Source organism: Lissotriton helveticus, chromosome 5_1 (genome assembly GCF_964261635.1).
Source record: "Lissotriton helveticus chromosome 5_1, aLisHel1.1, whole genome shotgun sequence".
Taxonomy (NCBI): Eukaryota; Metazoa; Chordata; class Amphibia; order Caudata; family Salamandridae; genus Lissotriton; species Lissotriton helveticus.
In genome coordinates, this window is record NC_136065.1 from 21,698,289 (window position 1) to 21,716,393 (window position 18,105).

Below are 18,105 nucleotides of genomic sequence, written 5' to 3' on the forward strand. Positions count from 1 at the left end.
GCTCCTGGGCGGTGTATATATATTAAAAACTGGGTAGAGAACTAGGGATCCTACTGGCAATGAGTCAGGTATGCCTAGTCACTTCTGTCAACATGTTTCGAGCTTCCCCAAGCTCTTCCTCAGGACTACACAAGGACCAGCCCTGTGTTCGCCACTCCTAAACCGTGCTCAAGTGAGGTATTTATAAAGAACAATATAAATGCTGCAATAATAAGGCATGCATTAGTACATACGTAGAGATAATGGTCACGTAGTACATATAACTGGACCTAGCTGAGCCCCATGGACTGCGGAGCGTTGCTTGTATCCTGTTCAATTTGAAAATCAGGATAGCGTGGTACAATCACCTATATTGCAACCTCCGGACCGCTTGTTATATTGTGCCACTCCTCCAGAAAACCAGCGATGCTTCCTCCTACCGGAGTGGACAACACGTTTAGAGGAAGTATCTCTTCATTTTCTCGCTGACTGTTTTGAGGTAGAGGCCTGTTGTTTATTGTTGCCTCTTCCCCTCCCTGGTTGTCTTTGTTGGAAATGAGACTTTTGCTGTTGTTGTTGACCCTGCGACGACCACTGGTTCGATTGACCTTTCTGTTGGAACTGGCGTTTCTCATTTGAGCGAAAACACTTACGAAAGTCTTTCTTTTTCTCCAGACCTACCGCTTTAACTGTGTCCAGTCCGCTTTCATTTTTGTCATCGCTTCGTCTGCATGAGGACCAAAGAGAAAAGATCCATTAAACGGTAAGTTAGTAATTTTTCGCTGCACTTCAGGTTTAAGGCCAGTTAATCGCAGCCATGCAGAACGCCTTGAACAGATCCCGTGAGCGTATCCGTGAGCAGCTAAATCAGCTGCTTCCGCTGAGGCGCTAATAATTTGGCTAGCGACAAGACCTCCTTCTTGTAAGATTTCTCGAAAATCTTGCTGATCTTCTTTAGGAAGCTTATCTACAAAACGACCCAGGGAATCCCATAAGGACCTGTCGTATCTTCCCAATAGAGCAGAGGCACTGGAAACCTTCATGAAAGAGGCCGATGTGTTGCACATTTTCCTACCTATGGAATCCATTACTTTGCTGTCTCTATCTGGAGGAGCTGAGGAGGAAGACATAGATGACTGAGTCTTCCTAGCCGCTGTCACAATAGTAGAATCTGGAGGCGGATCACAGTGAAGAAATAATGGATCCTGATCAGGGGCCTTATATTTCTTAGCTATTCGTGAAGGCACAGAACCCACTGTTGCAGGAGTTAGAAAAGTCTGAGTGGCAAGGTCAAAAATGCCAGGAACAAGTGGGAGCAACGGTCTGGCTGAGGAACGGTGATGCAGGGTCTCAAAGATTACTGAGGTAGACACTGTAGGAACCGACATCGTTATATTTAACTTGCTCACTCCTCGACATAACACCTCATTAAAGGTAGTGAGATCGTCCACGGGTGAAACTTGTGATGGAGGTGTAGAGGTACAAGTAGGAGAGGAATCTCTCATAGAGGTCTTAGTAGACGAGGTAGACCAGGTGCGAGGTCTTCGTGGTCTCCTCCTTGGGGAAGAATGAAAAGATCTAGATCTATCCCTTGAATGCCTATGACGGGATCGCGGAAAGCGTGATCTAGTCGGAGTTCTTCTTCTTGAAGATACCACAGTGTGTATCCTTGATCTTCGTGGAGATATCCGAGGTGTTTGAATTGGAGATTTTGACAGGCGGGAAGGAGAGTAGGTACAGGAGTAGTCCGAACTAGGACTGCTGATAGACCTAGCTTTCTTCCTACTAGGTTCTTCACCAACTTCTGGAGAGCCCTCCGGTGAAACCTGTACAATATGAAGTTCAGATGACGAAGATCTTGAGGGAAAGTGAGATGCACAGGGCCACCTCCTCCGAGGCCCCAGCATGTTCCTTGTCCCTCGACGTCGACAAATGCCTCTCCCTCGACGTCGAACCATGGTGATGCCTTGTAGGAGTCAAGGGCTGAGCAGATTTCGACTTCTTCAAAGGGGACGTCGACATCGACCTGACATTACGTCGTGGTGACTTTGACTTCGAATGACCTTGACGTCGTGGTGACTTCGACATCGAACGACCTCGATGACGCTGTGATCTCGACGTCGAATGGTGACCTGCTGTCGATGTCGACCGGTCTTCAGGTCTCTTCGACATCGGCGAGCTTCTCGACGTCGACCTGCGGTGAGGTGACGAAGAGTGTCTCACGTCGATGGGTGTCTAGACGACGATACATGTTTCGACGTCGATAGACCTGCAACTTGACCATACCTCGGGTCCAAAGCAGGACACTTTGACGTCGAGGCCTTGCTCGACAACGGAGACTTAGGCTGTCTCGACATCGGAGACTGATCGGGTCTTTTCTTTGACGGTGGCTGCTACACCGACGGCGAACAATCTGGAATCTGCCTTTTTCTCGATGTTGTAGAGGCAGACTGTAGACGGTGTCGATGCTTCTGATGAGAGGGGGGCTCTTTATCCCCAAGGCCACTTTCTGGATGGGATTTTCCTCTCTCCATCACCGCCTGAAGCCGAATCCTCTCTCTATCACGCAGTGTTCTTGTGGAAAACCTTTGGCAGTGATAACATAACCTTATGAGAAGAAGGAAGACAGGCGATACACACGGAGTGTGGATCTGACCTAGCCATCTTTTTTTCCACAAGATGGATAATTTCTGAAGAGAGATGGCATTTTGCCAGAAAAAGATGACAAGTTTCTATCAGAAAAAGAAGGTAAAACTTCTTCCAGCACAGGAGAAATGCTAAACAGCAAGAAAAATAACAATTTCTGACTAAAAAGTCAAAAAACTGTCAAGCTCAAGCTCCAGGATTCTCACAGAAGGAGCCGGAAAAAAGAACTGACCTAACTGCCACCTGTGGTGCATGCTGGGAGCATAGGGCTCTCTGAGGTTCTTAAAGGCAAAGTGCCTAGATTCTTGTAAATCTTAAAGGCGAGGTGCCAGTTGTCTTTTCTGTCTCAGGACAGTAATTCCTATGCAGCCTATGGGCCAAACTGCCTTCAATTACTTGTGTTTTTTTCCTTGTTCTGGAAAATAAAGAGATTCTTGTATGAAGCCATTTGGAGTGTATGGTCTCTATTACAAGTTGTCTTAAGTAATGTATTACTATACAAGTATTGCTGAGTTGTTTTATGGCTGTTTGTCCCTTTTTTAGCTTGGGCTTTTATGGAGCTGCATAGTTACATATATGTTGATCTTCATACATATTTGAGTGTATATATAAACTTTAGTGTCTTGACATACACCTGTATATGTATGTATATATATGTTTTATTTTTATATGTATATATATATATATGTTATAAGCTCCGGGGTCCCGCACATGGGCGGGGATAATTCACTGCTTATGACTATTGATGAGTATCCCCTGGAGGAGAATGATTAAAACAACATAAACCATCAAAGTCAAAACACCCATGATCATGTTTCAATAGAAAATAATCAATAGCAGCTCTATTCGTCAAAATGGCTTGTCGTTCACCATGTCCATCGAGCAGGAATTCTGATAAAGCAATTGAAGTGTGGTTAATTGACTTAACCATAAGACATGCCAGTCTACTAATAGCTCTAAAGTTGTAAATCGAAAATACAGGAATGCCTACAATTGAGGCAGCTAGACTAACATACTCAAATTTAGAAAGCAAATGTAAATTAGATTTGCAGTGTTCATCCAGTTGAGGAGTCCCACGTACAGTCCAACTATGAATAGAAGGACTCCCAGAAAACATCATCAAACTAAGTCTTGTTAAAGCACTCAGTCCATCGGAAATGTTCGCTGGAATAAAGGACCAAGATAAATTTCCGCATGAAAAGAGCCATCCGGTTGGCAATAAAACATTTCTATAGTGACTAATAGCAAGAACGATATTTTTGCAAAACATAGAGTTATGAACTGATGAACACGTACTAATTCTACGATTGAAGCATAAAGTTTGTTCAGGTCGAGAAAGCGTAGAAGCATTTTCCAGTTTAGTCTGTACACATTTGCCAATCAACTGTGGATCGCACGTGAAGTTATAGCACACGTCACCTTCAGTGACATTGTAAGTATTTATCTCGAACATGCGCAACTCGTTAGAGTCAGTCGTCTCTGGGCAAAATTTGCAAAACTCATAAATGGACAAATGCGATCGGACATCATCAATGTCAGCGTTTCGGTCGATATGAGTAACTTTGAAGAAGTTCATTAAAACAGCAGCGGAAGTCGGCACAGTTACCAAACAAGTGGAAATCATATCAAGAACACTCCTCATGTTCGTCATGCAGAAATAGGAACGGTTCAGCACCTCGCAAGCGAGGTTTTCCCAAATGTTCAGTTTGTCGGTCAAAAGCGAATTCACTCTGCGCTGATGGTCGATCGCCTCGCCTTGGGATCCTTCCAGCCCTTCCCGCCCCACTCGCACCATGCCGAAAGGAGTCCAGCGACGACAAGTCCCGCATCAGCAAGCCACACAATGACCTAAAGAAAAGAGTCAAAAACAGGTATTACTCATTCTCGAAGGTAACATCCGCTGGGACACAGTCCCATTTTTCCTGTCCAGGTTTCATAACCAGTATTGTATTGTCACTGCCCGTGGCGATTACTTCAGCCTGTTCGGGGGGTTGATTGGGCAACTGGACCCACACTCTGGCTCCGGGATTTTTATCCGTTGAGCCAAAACCTCCTTCTCCACGTACAGTTAGGAGGGTTGGGGCAGTCCACTTTCTCACCACACCTCCCAAAACGGGCATTATAACCAACTGGGCAACTCGGTCTCCGGGCTGGACTGTTAAATCCAGATCACCACTATTCAACAGAATAATTTTGATTTCACCTTGATAATCAGAATCAATGATACCACCCAGCACCTGGATGCCTGTAAGCACTAGTCCAGAGCGTGGGGCAATCAAACCAAAGTGTCTGGCTGGTATTTGGACACCAATTCCAGTTTCGATAAGAACAATGTTCCTTTATTTCAAAGTATGCTGCTTCAAAGTGTGTAAATCCAGACCAGCAGCTTCAGGAGTCGCTCTATGTGGAACCAAGGCTCCAGGAGTCATTTCCCAATAGACAATCGTAGCGACTGCCATATGGGGCTGAACATTCACAGATGGAGTTAACATACGCATCAAAGGAGTCTCAGCATTGGTCAAAGGTCTATTATTCAAAATTTGTAAAGCAACAAATAAATTATTTCTCCAATTTTTCAAAGAACCATCAGAAAGTTTTTTCAATTGACCTTTCAAAAGACCAATTATGCGCTCAATTAAGCCTGCGGCTTGTGGGTAATAGGGAATATGAAAAATCCATTCAATATTATGTTGTGCATAATATTCCTGTACCATCCTCCCTTTAAAATGTGAACCATTATCTCATTAAATCTGTAAAGGAATTCCGTAGTATAAAATCAATAAATCCAAAGTTTTAAGTGTATTCATCTGAGTAGCACATTTGTATGGGGATGCAATCAAATATCCGGAATAGGTGTCTACAATTGTACACATATATTGACAACCTCTACACATTGGAAAGGGACCTATGTAATCTATCTGCCAAATCCGTGCTGGTAACTTACCTCTATTCAACTGACCTCTCACTATCTGCGGTATCACTCAATGTCGGGAATGTTGGCAAATGGGACACTGCAAAATTACCGTCTTAACCATATCATGGGGAAGGTGAATCCCTCTATCTGCTGCCCACCTGCTAGTGATTTGTACTCCAAAATTTCCACACTTCTGATGTGCCCACCTCGCCAATCCCACCAGGTCAGAATTCTGCGTATCCACCTCTGCCTCAGAGATTTTAGCATTTACGTCTGCAATGAGGTTAAACCACCGATCAAGTGAATCAATTGAACAATGAGCATCAACATGATATACAGTCACAGTACTTTGGGGGAGCATATACCACACTTCCTTCCATAGTTCTTTTCCACATACTTCCTTAGAGTGAATTAACCAACTGTGAGCATGCCACGTGGGAAGCATGGCTAACCCATTAACAGTAGGCCACGAGTCGGTGTAAACATGACAAACTCCAGGTAACTCTTGTTTTAAAGCTTGGTAAACAGCATGAAGTTCTGCAAACTGACTACTTTTTCCTTCACCGGTCGTGCTCAACAATTTCTGGGTAACAGGGTTGTATGACACTGCTTTCCATTGCCTCTTTGCTCCAACATACCTGGCTGAACCATCAGTAAACCACACATGCTTTCTGTCCTCCGCTGAAAGATCACTAAATGGTCTACCCCACAGGAGATTCCTGCACTATGGGTACGTTGTGTTTCATATCTGTCTCCTCCATTGGCGCCTGCGCCACTTGCTCATGTAACATTACGGTGCCTTTAGGACCCACACGAGCCCTATCCTGTATATACCACTTTCATTTAATCACATTGGCTTCTTGTGCATGTCTGATTCTGTGAGTTTTAGGAGAGCTCATAACCCATTGCATTATTGGAATCTCAGGTCTTAAAATAACATCATTTTCCCAAAGTCAATTGTTCAGTATCCACTAAAGCCCAGTAACATGCAAGAAATTGTTTTTCAAAAGGTGCATAGCGCTCACCAGCGTCTGGCAACTTTTTCGTCCAGAACCCTAAAGGTACTTTCGTCCTACCTTGCTTTTGCCATAAACTCCAATTTGCATATGGACCCTGTACAGTCACATTCAAATCAACATCACCATCTCGCACCGGCCACAAATCCAAAGCATGCTGAATAGCCTCTTTTGCTAATTTAAATGCGGTCTGCTGTGTCTCACCCCACTCAAACACATTCTTCTTTTGAGTGACTCTATACAAAGGGGCCAGGATTTGACTTAAATGGGGAATATGCTGTCTCCAAAATCCAAACAAGCCAATGAATCTCTGAGTCTCTTTTCTGTTTTGGGGTACTGCAAATTCTTTAATTTTCTGTCTCACTTGAGGAACCACTTTTCGATTTTCCTGATGCCACTGGATACCTAAAAATGTTACATTTTGTGCTGGACCTTGCAATTTGTCAGGATTCACTTCCCATCCATTGCTTTGCATATGAGTTACAATTCGATCTAACTGAGTTTGGACTTGCTCTTGCATCTCACCTTGGATCATTATGTCATCGATGTAATGACAAAGCATCACTCCAGGAATTACCAGAACCTCATCTTAATGCTCTGCCACCAGCCGGTGACATATCGTCGGACTATGTAAATAGCCCTGGGGCAAACTTCGAAATGCCATTTGTCTGCCACGCCATGAAAAACTGAATTGTTCTTGACATTCGGGAGCTATTCAAAAGAAAGCAATGGCAATATCAATAGTCGCATACCAAGTCCCTGTATGTCTCTGAATTCTTTCTATCAAAGTAACAGTGTCAGGGACGGAAACAGTCAAAGATGGTGTATGTTTATTCAGTTCGCGATAATCCACCGTCATGCGCCATGAATTGTCACTTTTGCGCACCGGCCATACAGGATTGTTCCAAAAAATATCCCGCAATCAAAGATTCAAAAATATCCAGTTCAACATATTACACCGGGCTTATCTTACACCGGCGCGGCTCAAATGCTTCTACCCGACATCCCACTTCGACTGCCCCCGCTGTCACACCTCGGAGGCCACATTTGCCCATATGTTTTGGTCATGCCCAGTGATACAGCCCCTCTGGTCGACAGGGCACACCACCCTGCAGGCACTCACAGGCCTCACAGACTTCCACACATGGGAGGCATGTGCCCTGGGTATTTTTAAGCGCAACAATCGGAAAAAAGTAGAAACTAAATTTGCCCTGCTAGCTGTGCTGTTTTTTTTTTTTTTATTTAGTCCTCATTAGTGCAATATTATTAGTAAGGAGTCGTCGGGGCCCCAATCTCTCTTTAGTTCTTAGACTTCACTGTCAATTAACAGAGTATGTGTATCTTGACAGTTCCCCTGTAACGTTTTAGAAGAGAGGAGGGTCCCCTTATTTCCATTACTTTGTTGAAGGATTTAATGCGAGGGGGGGAGCTAGCCATTATGGCTACTCATACAGGCCTTCTCCTGACTTTCCATTGCTTACACATAATCATTGGACTTTTGCGTAGGTTTATCAAATTCGAACCAGCCACTGGGACAATTTCCCTTCGAGTTATCCTCTAAACAATTTAGCTAGTACCTTGATGGTAGTTTTCCCAGATGTTCCAGAACTTAATTTTTTTTCTAGGGGCTTTTCTTTTATCAAGTCTATAAATTCTTAGTATTGAAGTTAACCATTCACTGTGAGATGGAGGTACCGGGCTTACCCATTTCACACATATTTCTCTCCTTGCCAGCAATATAAACAAAAAAAGGAGATTTTCCTGTGCTATAGAGTTTTTTTCTGGTACATTTGAATTCCTTACCCCGAAGATAATTAAATCAATACTTACATTTAGATGTCTTCCTAAAACCCCATCGAGTGTCTTACCCACATCATTCCAGAAGCCGTCGAGAAGGGGGCACTGCCGAAACATGTGTAAATCATTGGCCCTTTCCAACCCGCATTTGGGGCAGACTTTCACTGACACCCCAGCAAACATCGACAGCTTTTTTGGCGTCCAGTAAGCTCTATGAGAAGTGAACAGATGATTTCTCTTTAGGGCAGCCGATGTTACAATTGTCCAGCATTTGCTCATAGATACTTGCCATTGGTTGTTTAGCTCCAGCGTCGGCAGGTCTTTTCCCCATACTCTCTCCGGTATCCGGAAATCTTCTTCCCCTGCGAGGATCAAAGTCCAGTACCAAAACACGATTTCTTTATGTATAGTGTCTATTTTCTGTATTTCTTTCTCCAGGGTTGGGTTTCCCGCTCTGACTTCTTTTAGGGATTTAGTCCAGCTAGATAGCTGATAGTACTTGAATTTAGATAATGAGCCCATAGTTTTTGAAGATAGGGTGTTCCACTCCAGAAGATTGTTTTGAGACACCAGATGACCCCACTTGGTTATTCCTGATGATTTTAACGGGTGTGCTAATTTGTCTTTGAGACACTCTGGGGTGCCAGGGGAATCCCATATAGGGGCCAGATCATTGTAGTAGGGAATATTTAAGGTACATCTTATGCCAAACCAAGATTTGGCCGCAGACTTCAGCATCTTGAGTTTAATTTTTTTTTTTAATTTAGGATGTCCAAATTTGTATAAGAAATGGCTGGTTTTATTAGTCATTGTTTGGAAGTATAACGGATAGCATTCAAATGTATTTAGGAGCTTTCTGTTTGATTTAAATTGAAAAGCTCTGCAGTACTCAAAGAGATCGGGGCTTGCGATTCCCCCCTGGTCTTTTTTTCTTCTTAACTTACTCCAGGCAATTCTGGGATTTTTTGAAGACCAAATAAAACTTGAGATTTCACTCTGGATTTTTTTTAATGATTCTTTTTTGAATTCGAGAGGAATGGCACCAAAGGCAAAAGTAAATGTTGGTAAAATAGACATTTTTATTATGTTCGATTTGCCTAGAAACGTCAAAGGGAGTCCCCCCCACACTTTCAATAACCTTTTGACTTCCTTATCTATTCTTTGGATATTTATGTGAGTAACTTTATCTATGTCTTTGACTAGGTCTATACCAAGGTATCTGATTTTATCCTTGTTATAAGGGCTAATGGAGTTATCATTCCAGCTCATTGTTTCCGTCTTATCTTGATTGATTTGATAGCCGGAGATACTCCCGAAACTAGTTAAGGCCTCTTCGACAGTTGTTAACGATCCACAGAGGTCGTCTGTGAAGATCATCAGATCGTCTGCATAGAGGGCGATCTTTTTAGACCAGTCTTGGAAAGAAAAGGGTGATATTAAAGGATCTATCCTGAGATGTTCCGCCATTGGTTCAATATAAAAGTTGAAAAGCAAGGGGGAGAGGGGACATCCCTGTCTGGTTCCTCTCTTTATCTGTATATTAGTAGTAAGGCTGCCATTGATTAAGATTTGGGCTCTAGGAGAGGTATATATTTTTGCCACCATGTTCAGGATATTTGCCCCCAGGTTAAACCTTTTCAGAACTTCGCTTAAGTATACCCAGTTGACTCTATCAAACGCTTTTGCGGCGTCTATAGTAATTATTGATAGAGGGAGTTTCTCGTTGGAAGCAATGTCTATTGCGGCAAACAATTCTTGCGTTAGGTCTTGTAATTGTCTACCCGGTATGAAGCCCTTCTGGTTGTTATTTATTAGAAGCCCGGCTGTTTTCCCTAATCTCTTCGCCATAATCTGTGTAAAGATTTTATAATCACAGTTCAGGATCGAGATTGGTCGGTATGATTCGCATTTTTTTGGGCTTTTACCCTGTTTTAGAAGGATGGTAATTATGGCTTCGTTCCAAGAGTCTGGGAGATTGCTTTTTTCCATAAATATTTTATTCAGCAGTGTTGTTAAAGGTAAAAGCAAAGCTTCTATTAGATTGGTGTAGAATTCGTTCGGTAGGGCATATGGACCAGCTGCTTTGCCTTTCTTGAGATTTTTTAATACTTCTTCAACTTCTTGAGTCGAGATTTCCGCGTTTAGTTCTGCTCTCAAATCAGGTGGTAGGATTGGGAGATTTAGGGGGTCTAAGAAGTGTTCTATTTCTTCCATTTTGGGTTGACAATCTTTGTTGTACAGATCTGAAAAGAAAGTGAGGAATTCTTGTTTTATTACAGCTTCTTCAGATCCGTTATCTGCTGAGTTTCTAGGGTCGATACAAAGAACTTTGTTCCTGGCTTGTTCTGTCTTGGTTTTCCAGGCAAGCATCTTGCCACACCCCTCCCCATATTCATAATGGGCTAGTTTGCTGGCTTCCCATTTTTCTCTCACTTTGTTTTCTAAGATTTCTGCCAAACTATCTTTTTGCCTCAATCTATCGACCTCTAATTGCTCTTTGTGAGTGGAGGAGGTTGCTGAGGCTATTTGTAGATCCAGGTTTTTGATCTTATCTTCCAAGGATAATATCGATTGTTTTATACCCTTAGATTTATGAGCCGCTAGACTGAGGATGTTTCCCCTTATCACTGCTTTATAAGCGTCCCAGGTAGTCTGTATCGAGGTGCCTTCCTTATTTTCTTCAAAGAAGAGATTGGTCCGTACTTTTAGTTGGTCAATGATCTGGGGATCAAGGAGGATTGTGCGGTCCAAAGTCCATCTTGTACTATCCTTGTTAGGTTCCAGTTTCAAGGTGATCAGGACTGCTGAATGATCAGAAAGATGGGCGGGGATGTGTTCTACTTTGACAGTTTTTTCGATTAGACCGTGGTCCAGAAGAAAAAAGTCAATTCTTGATTGGATTCCGAGTTTTTTATTTTTAAAGGTAAAGTTGTTCTGTTTATCCCCCTTTAATTTCCATATATCCACTAAGCTCAGATCTCTTTTGTATACCCCCAGCCAGTCTCTAATTTTTGGCAAAGTTGTTTGTTTTCTAATGGGAAGGCGGTCTGTTATTGGGTCGAGTATTATGTTAAAGTCTCCGCCTAAGATTATTGGTGAAGGGGCTGAGAGTAGATGTGAATACAAAGTTTGCAGTGGGACTGGGTCATCCATATTTGGACCATAATACCCTGCCACAGTTAGGGCATTGTTCCGTATCCTTACTCTGGCCAGAGCCCATCTCCCCTTTGGGTCAGTTTCTGATGCTTCCACTTTTGCATTCAAAGATTTTTTAAAGAGAATGGCAATGCCTTTGACAACGCACTCCTGATTAGTGCAAATATATGAGTCTACCCAATACAGTTTTTTCGCGATGTCTTCCCACTCTTTTTTTAGTAGGTGAGTTTCCTGGAGTATTATAATCTCGCTATCTACTGTTTTTAAGTACTCTAATATTCTCCTTCTTCTACTCTTGATTCTTAAACCATTAACGTTCCAGGAGGTAATTTTGACTTGGGTATTATCTTTGTTTATTTTATGAGTATTTTTTTTGTTTTTGTGGGGCTCCAAGTTCTCCTTCTGTTTTTTTCTGATTGTTGCTGAGGATGTTTTTTTCTTTTTTTCCCCTAGTTTGCTCCCGAATCCCGTGCATAATTTTTTTCTTTTTTTTGATTCATTTTTTCGGTAGTGCATAAGTTAAAAAGTAGATTAAAAAGTCCCCCCTCCCCTGGGGAAACCTCCCTTTCTTCTTCCTTGGGCTTGTTGATAGCCCTCTTTTGAGCTCAGTGCTTTAATAACGTTTAAGAAGAGAGCACATCGGCGCAATCTATTTCCTCGTCTGATCACGTAGTTGTTCTAGGAATATTTTGACTTCTTTGGGGTCTTTTATATTATGCATTTTGTTTCTCCACATTATCCGTAGAGAAGCTTGAAATTTCATCTGGACTGTACCGCCCAGCGCTTTCAACTCCTGCATCATCTGCCCCAACTCCCACTGCCTGTCTTGGGTAGCTTTTGAGATGTCTGAACGGATCCTGAAGGACCAGTCATCCTTATTGTAAGAGCCTGTTTTTATTGCTTCAGTTAGGAGTCTTTCTTTGATAGAGTACGTTCGAAAGTTAACCAGAATTTTAATCGGGTTCTTCCTTTCCTTACTTTTACCAAAAGGGTCTCTGTGTACCCTCTGTATGTCATCTTCTAGTCCGAGATCTTTGCACCATGGGAAGAACTCCTCTAGAAGTAAGATGATAAACTTTTTGATGTCTGTGCCTTCTCTACCTTCCGGAACATTTAAGACTCTAAAGTTGTTACGTATGGAGTGGTTTTCCAACGTTTCCAGCTTGTCGGCAAAGGTTTTGTTCGTTTCTCTCAATTTACTTATTTCCTTTTGATTGGATTCAACTCTCCTGCTTATTGAAACTACCTCAGCCTCGACTGCAGTTACTCTATCTCCTAAGGCATTTAATTTGGAGTCTAAGAGTTCACAAGCTTCCTGGATCTTGCCTTGGTTTCCCTCTGAGATCTCGAATCTAGATTTCATCTCTTCCATCATTTTTTCTAGGAATGCGTCAGTAGGTTTTCTCATCAGGCTTGGAGCTTGGTCTGAGGTTGAGGTTTGAGTCTCGGTTTGGGCTAAAAGTTGGCCTTGGCTATTTGGGGACGCGTCGCCTGTTAGAGACATAGTAAAGCCGAATGGGCGTTTGGGTAGACTGTACGTAGCGATAGGGGATACTCCTACCTTCTTCTGGTCAGGGCCTGAAGGGTTTTAGTTCAGGGTCGCGTTTCCTCTCCTTTTCCTTCTCTTTCTCCTGTTTCTGCTCTTGTATTTTAAAGAAAGATCTTAAAGAGGGAGTTATTTTGATCTTTGCACAATCCGGCCCCTCCCGTTAGTCTGCTGATCCCCCTGTTTTTTTAAATGTCTTTCCAGCCTTTGCCTGTGCCTTAGGGGTTTTCTTGGCTTTTCTTTTGGTGCTTCGGGGTAGCACGGGGGGTTTAGTGTTTGTAACTGGGTTTGTTTTTAGAAAATGCCTACTTCTTAAGCAGTAGGATGATCTTCCTTTACAATCTGAGTTCTGTCCTACCGCCTCCGAGTTTTCAGCCGAGTTTTCAGTCCCCCCTGAGCCCCCCCCTTCGTTTAGTATACGATGACTCACTCTAGGGCCGGAGGATTTACTTTGGTTTCCGATAATCTCCCCTTCGCCTTCGCCTTTGCCTTCGTTTGCCTGTGCCCCGACTGTACCTCTAGCGCCCTCCTCCGTCTTCTGATTTTCCCCTTTGCTTACCCGGTTCATATGTTGGGAAGAGGGACCCCCAGAGCCTTTCTTCTCCGTGATCACTATCAGAGAGAGTTGAGCGGGAGGCTCTGCTGCTCGTCCCTCCAGGTCTAGATCGAGCTTTTTCAACCCTGTACCGGGCTCTGGACTGTGAAGTAGACTTGCGGAGTTAGCTTTGTATGTGCTGCTGCCTCCTCCCTTGCCCCGGAAGAAGACGGCGATTCTCTGAGCGGCCCTCCGGCAGTTCCTGGTTGCCTTGGAGGCCACCTCCCACCGGTCGAAGAGAGTTCGGAGCATGGAGCTTGGCCTGGGCAACAGCGCTTGCTTCCTCCGTTTATTCACCGAGGCAGCAGGTAAGACTCGGACCGTTGTTTTGTGCATCCCCTCCGGTTTTTGTTCGTTTCCGAGCTGGTGCTGCGGGAGGTAAAGGGTTGATGAAAGCGTGGGTTCGTAGGATGTTAAACTTTGCTGCACTGTGTCCAGCTGGGAAGCAGGAAGGTCCGAGAGGTATTTTGTATAAATCAGACGTTAATCCATGGCAGGCACATGAGAGGATCTTTCATGAAGCCAAAAAGTTTTTAGTTAAGTTTCTAAAAGGATCCTAGCATTTTGCAGGATGATTGCGACGTCTCAGCATGAGAGCAGCACTGAGCTCCCGACCGAGCTCACTGACCGGCCGCCATCTTTCCCCCCCCCCAAAAGGGCTAACTCGCTAGCTGTGCTGTTGGCCAAACGTGGTGTGGCTATGTATTGCCGAGCGGCGGAGGGGCCGCCAATCGTCACATGGTGGGGGGCGATGCAGAAGTGGGCAGCAGCCGAGGAAGATCTTATTCGACAAGAGGATGCCGGGGCATACGACGGCGACCTATCTCATTAGAATGGACGACGCTCCTACAGGACTTTAGGCAAGCCCACACAAATGACACAGAGCACGCCGAACACCCCCAGGCAGCACCAGATTCACCTACATCCCAGTCCACACAAGCGTCCTGTTTTCCACCCCCACCCCTCCCCTCATTCACGCAGCGCCAGCTCCATCTGGGTCCTCCCCCGGGAATCCTCACACAGGCCGAGAGTAGGTAAAGTGTGCGACGCCTGTGTAACGATACAGGACCCCTTTACACTGACACGCGCTTTTGACGAACCCAGGCTCCTCCCCTCCCCCCTGACCCCTTATTCCCGAGTACTACATCCCCAAGTTTAGTTTGACACTTGGATTACCTATGAATGATGCCCTTCACATGGGAGTTAGATCAGAAACAGGTATACAGGTCAGAGAATGGCAGCGACCCTTCTATTAACTGCCTCCCCAATGCCTCCTGGCACCCTCTGGGGAGATGGTGGGAAGGGGGTTTCCCCCCTCCACCAATGACTCTACCATGTGTCGGCTTATTCCGCTACCCTTGTCATATGGCTGATGTTACTTTGTTCTACCGAAATGATCAAGCCGATTACTGTATGTCATGTACCATGTGAAAATCCAATAAAAGGGCTTACAGAAAAAAAAAAATACAGGATTGTTCCAAGCAATAGTAATTGGAACCACTACTCCTGCGTCCATTAAGTCTTGAATTGTGGCACTGATTTCATCATGCCCACCAGGAATTCTGTACTGTTTCATAGAAATCACCTTCTGAGGCACCTTCACAGGAGGAATTTTCAAACGACCTACTCTCACTGCGTTAGCTGAAATGTAACGTTTTATTCCAAACTGATAGTACCCGTCATCTAAACACAAAGTCATTCCTTTTAAAATGTCAATTCTGATGATATATTCAGAAAGGGGCACAACTAATACACTATATTCTCTTTTTGGTATCCTTCCGATTTTTAATTTAACATTAGTTTGCACTGCCGGGGTCTCTTTACCACCTAAACCTGTAATTGTAAAATACTGTCCTCTAAATTTCCTGGGATTTCCATATACTAATGTGGCGTCCGCTCCCGTATCTACTAGGGCTCGGGACCTTTGTACATTACGATGTTTCCAAAAAATCTCTATATCCACATAGGGTCTATTATCTTTGTGAGCCCAATTCTGTACCGGAGCTTGACCTATTTCATAGTCATCTTTACTCTTATTCTGAGCCCAAGACAAATCAGGGTAGAGACTTTCATATCGTTTGGGAAGCACATCTTCCTCGTACACTCTCTCTTCATAACATGAATTTCTCATGAATCTGTCACTTTGCGTTCTTCGATCTAAGGATCTCCCTCTTTCATTCCTCATTCTCGGTTCTGCGGATCTACCTCTTGCACTTCTGACTTTGTGATCTAAGGATTTTTCCGTCTCATGTCTCGTTCTATGTTCCGGGGATTCTTCCCTTCTCCCCCTGTATAACTCATCACCGCTTTCGTCTGAATGTCTCCGTTCATGAATCTGTTTGTTAACTCTCCTTCTTTCCTGTCTAAACCCCTTTTTCGAAACATGTTCCATAAATTTGTAGTAGGTATCCCATCTATTGCCTCTTTCTTCACCCCATCATTCAGTAAAGCTGTAAACAAGTCTCGTCTAGACAGTCTGTTATTATCCGTGCGAGTTTCAGGTCTAGAAGGTCTTTCGAATTTCATCCACTCTCCTAGTTTGCTCAACTCACGAACTACCTCAACCGCCTGTGCTAAAGTATTTCCAGGCTGATTTATCAATAATGTCATCATTACCTGCATATAAGCAGGAGCAGTACGAATGATCTTATTTCGCACAGAAATATTAAGCAATCCTTCCATCAATTTATGTGCTTGATCTAGGAAAATAGAGGTTTTCATCACCTCTTCCTTCAGTCTCTGTATCGCGTCTCTCAAAGTGTAGCAAGGTTTCTCATTTATTGGCCAGTCTGGTTCAGTTGGGTATTTGTGACTACATCCAGTCACAGCTAGTTGCAATACACTAACCTGGTCATCGATTGCATCATTTCAAAATTTTTCTTGAACTGTCGGATCTGTGCTTAACGTACAGAATTTCACTGCATCTCCTTGGTCTAACATCATGCCTGCGGCACCCAAATCATAGATGCGAACCATCTATGTGAGTAAATGTTCACCAGGTTTCTGCCGAAACCTGTCCAAGATGTCATTAATCTCTTGTTGCGTAAAATCCTCCAAACTATCTAAAGCTACCCCCTGCGGGGTATTGTGGACCACCCCGCAGCTTTCTTCGATGTATCGGCTGCACATGGACCTCTCTACGCCCTTCTGATGTATTCTCTTTCTCAGTCTTAATAGGCTCCTCTTTCTTATTATCTTCCTCATCCGAGCCTGAAAACTCAGAAGAATCCCAAATATTTCCATCCCACTCCTCGGGATCCCAGTCAAGTCCTGCAATTGCAATAGCTGAATGTACTTTCCTCCTATTAATTCTCCCTCTCCTGTTCCTATATCTGTACTTTGCAATGCGCACCGCAGCCCTCTCAGCTACGGTCTGGTAAGTCTCTAGCTTGTCTAACAATATTTTATTCTGAAGTGTTAAAAACATAGTGGCCTTCTTTGCTTCAACATACTGTTCTTCAAACGCTTTACATGTACGCTGTATCTGTACATATTTCTCATGTATTATTTTGTACACGTTTAAAAGAATCCATCCCCTCCTTCCTAATATAGGAAGCTCTTCTCCTCTTCTTACAGGCACTTTTCGTAGACATGCAACCACCTGAGCCGGTTCGGCTTCTAATAAACACGCATTCCAGTTTTCACTCAAACCACCACTATTAGCCCACTAATGGGTCAGTACTCCATACGGAGTCAATTCCGATCCATGAAGTTCCATTGACAACTGGGAGTCAACTTTTGCTCTCCTAGAAAACATAATCTCTTTTCTCCCCTTAGAATCCACCCCTTCGATCCTGTGAGTCACAACGCCAAAGTGTAATGGACTGATTTTTGCCAATAATCAGGACATGTAAGCTTATTCCTCTTGGGACCCAAAAGATACAAAACTCCACAATACTTACCCAAGATTGAAACAATAACAATTACAATTATCCTTGCCGAGAGGACTCGGACACTATATCAATCCTCCTAGTGACAGGCGCTGCGCGTGAGGCAATTGATCGCTCCTCTCCGCTACAGAATGCTCACCTAGAAAGAACTACATACATCCAACACACACACACACGCACAATACCTCTCACAACAAGGCTGGGGGTGGAAGAATTAGAATTTACACTCCCTGGTTAGGAGTAGAATCACTTCCCAATACACAATTACCTGCTAGTAGGGAAACTTACCATTCTTCTGAGCATAAATACTTGGCTAAGAAGAATCCACACCTCCCGTCCCAGGGAAAACAGACAAATAATTATATACTCTGGGGTTTCTTTTATTACATTAGTATATGATACACGGTAGGCCTTCTTCCAACTAACACCTAGGCACTTGCTAAACGCAATCAGTGAAACATATAGAGAAGTTATATGTACATAAATGCATAGAACGTGAAAATAGAAGAAGGATAGTTAGGCAAGATCAGTAAGAATATAAGATTTAGTGGAACACCTCACCAACT

The 18,105-nt window shown here is 43.6% G+C and overlaps 2 protein-coding genes across 3 annotated transcripts in view; both read right to left on the minus strand.

Annotated features, from left to right (window-relative positions):
* DAXX (death domain associated protein) overlaps positions 1 to 18,105 on the minus strand; it is a 1,076,799-nt gene that overhangs the window by 627,110 nt on the left and 431,584 nt on the right. The window lies entirely within an intron of this gene.
* On the minus strand, positions 5,026 to 17,839 carry LOC144752358 (uncharacterized). The gene is made up of 3 exons (XM_078640294.1): positions 11,780 to 17,839; positions 6,659 to 6,878; positions 5,026 to 5,939 (listed from the first exon to the last, which is right to left on the minus strand). The coding sequence occupies exons 1-3, from the start codon at positions 12,022 to 12,024 to the stop codon at positions 5,607 to 5,609; spliced, it is 798 nt and encodes a 265-aa protein (XP_078496420.1). The 5' UTR covers positions 12,025 to 17,839; the 3' UTR covers positions 5,026 to 5,606.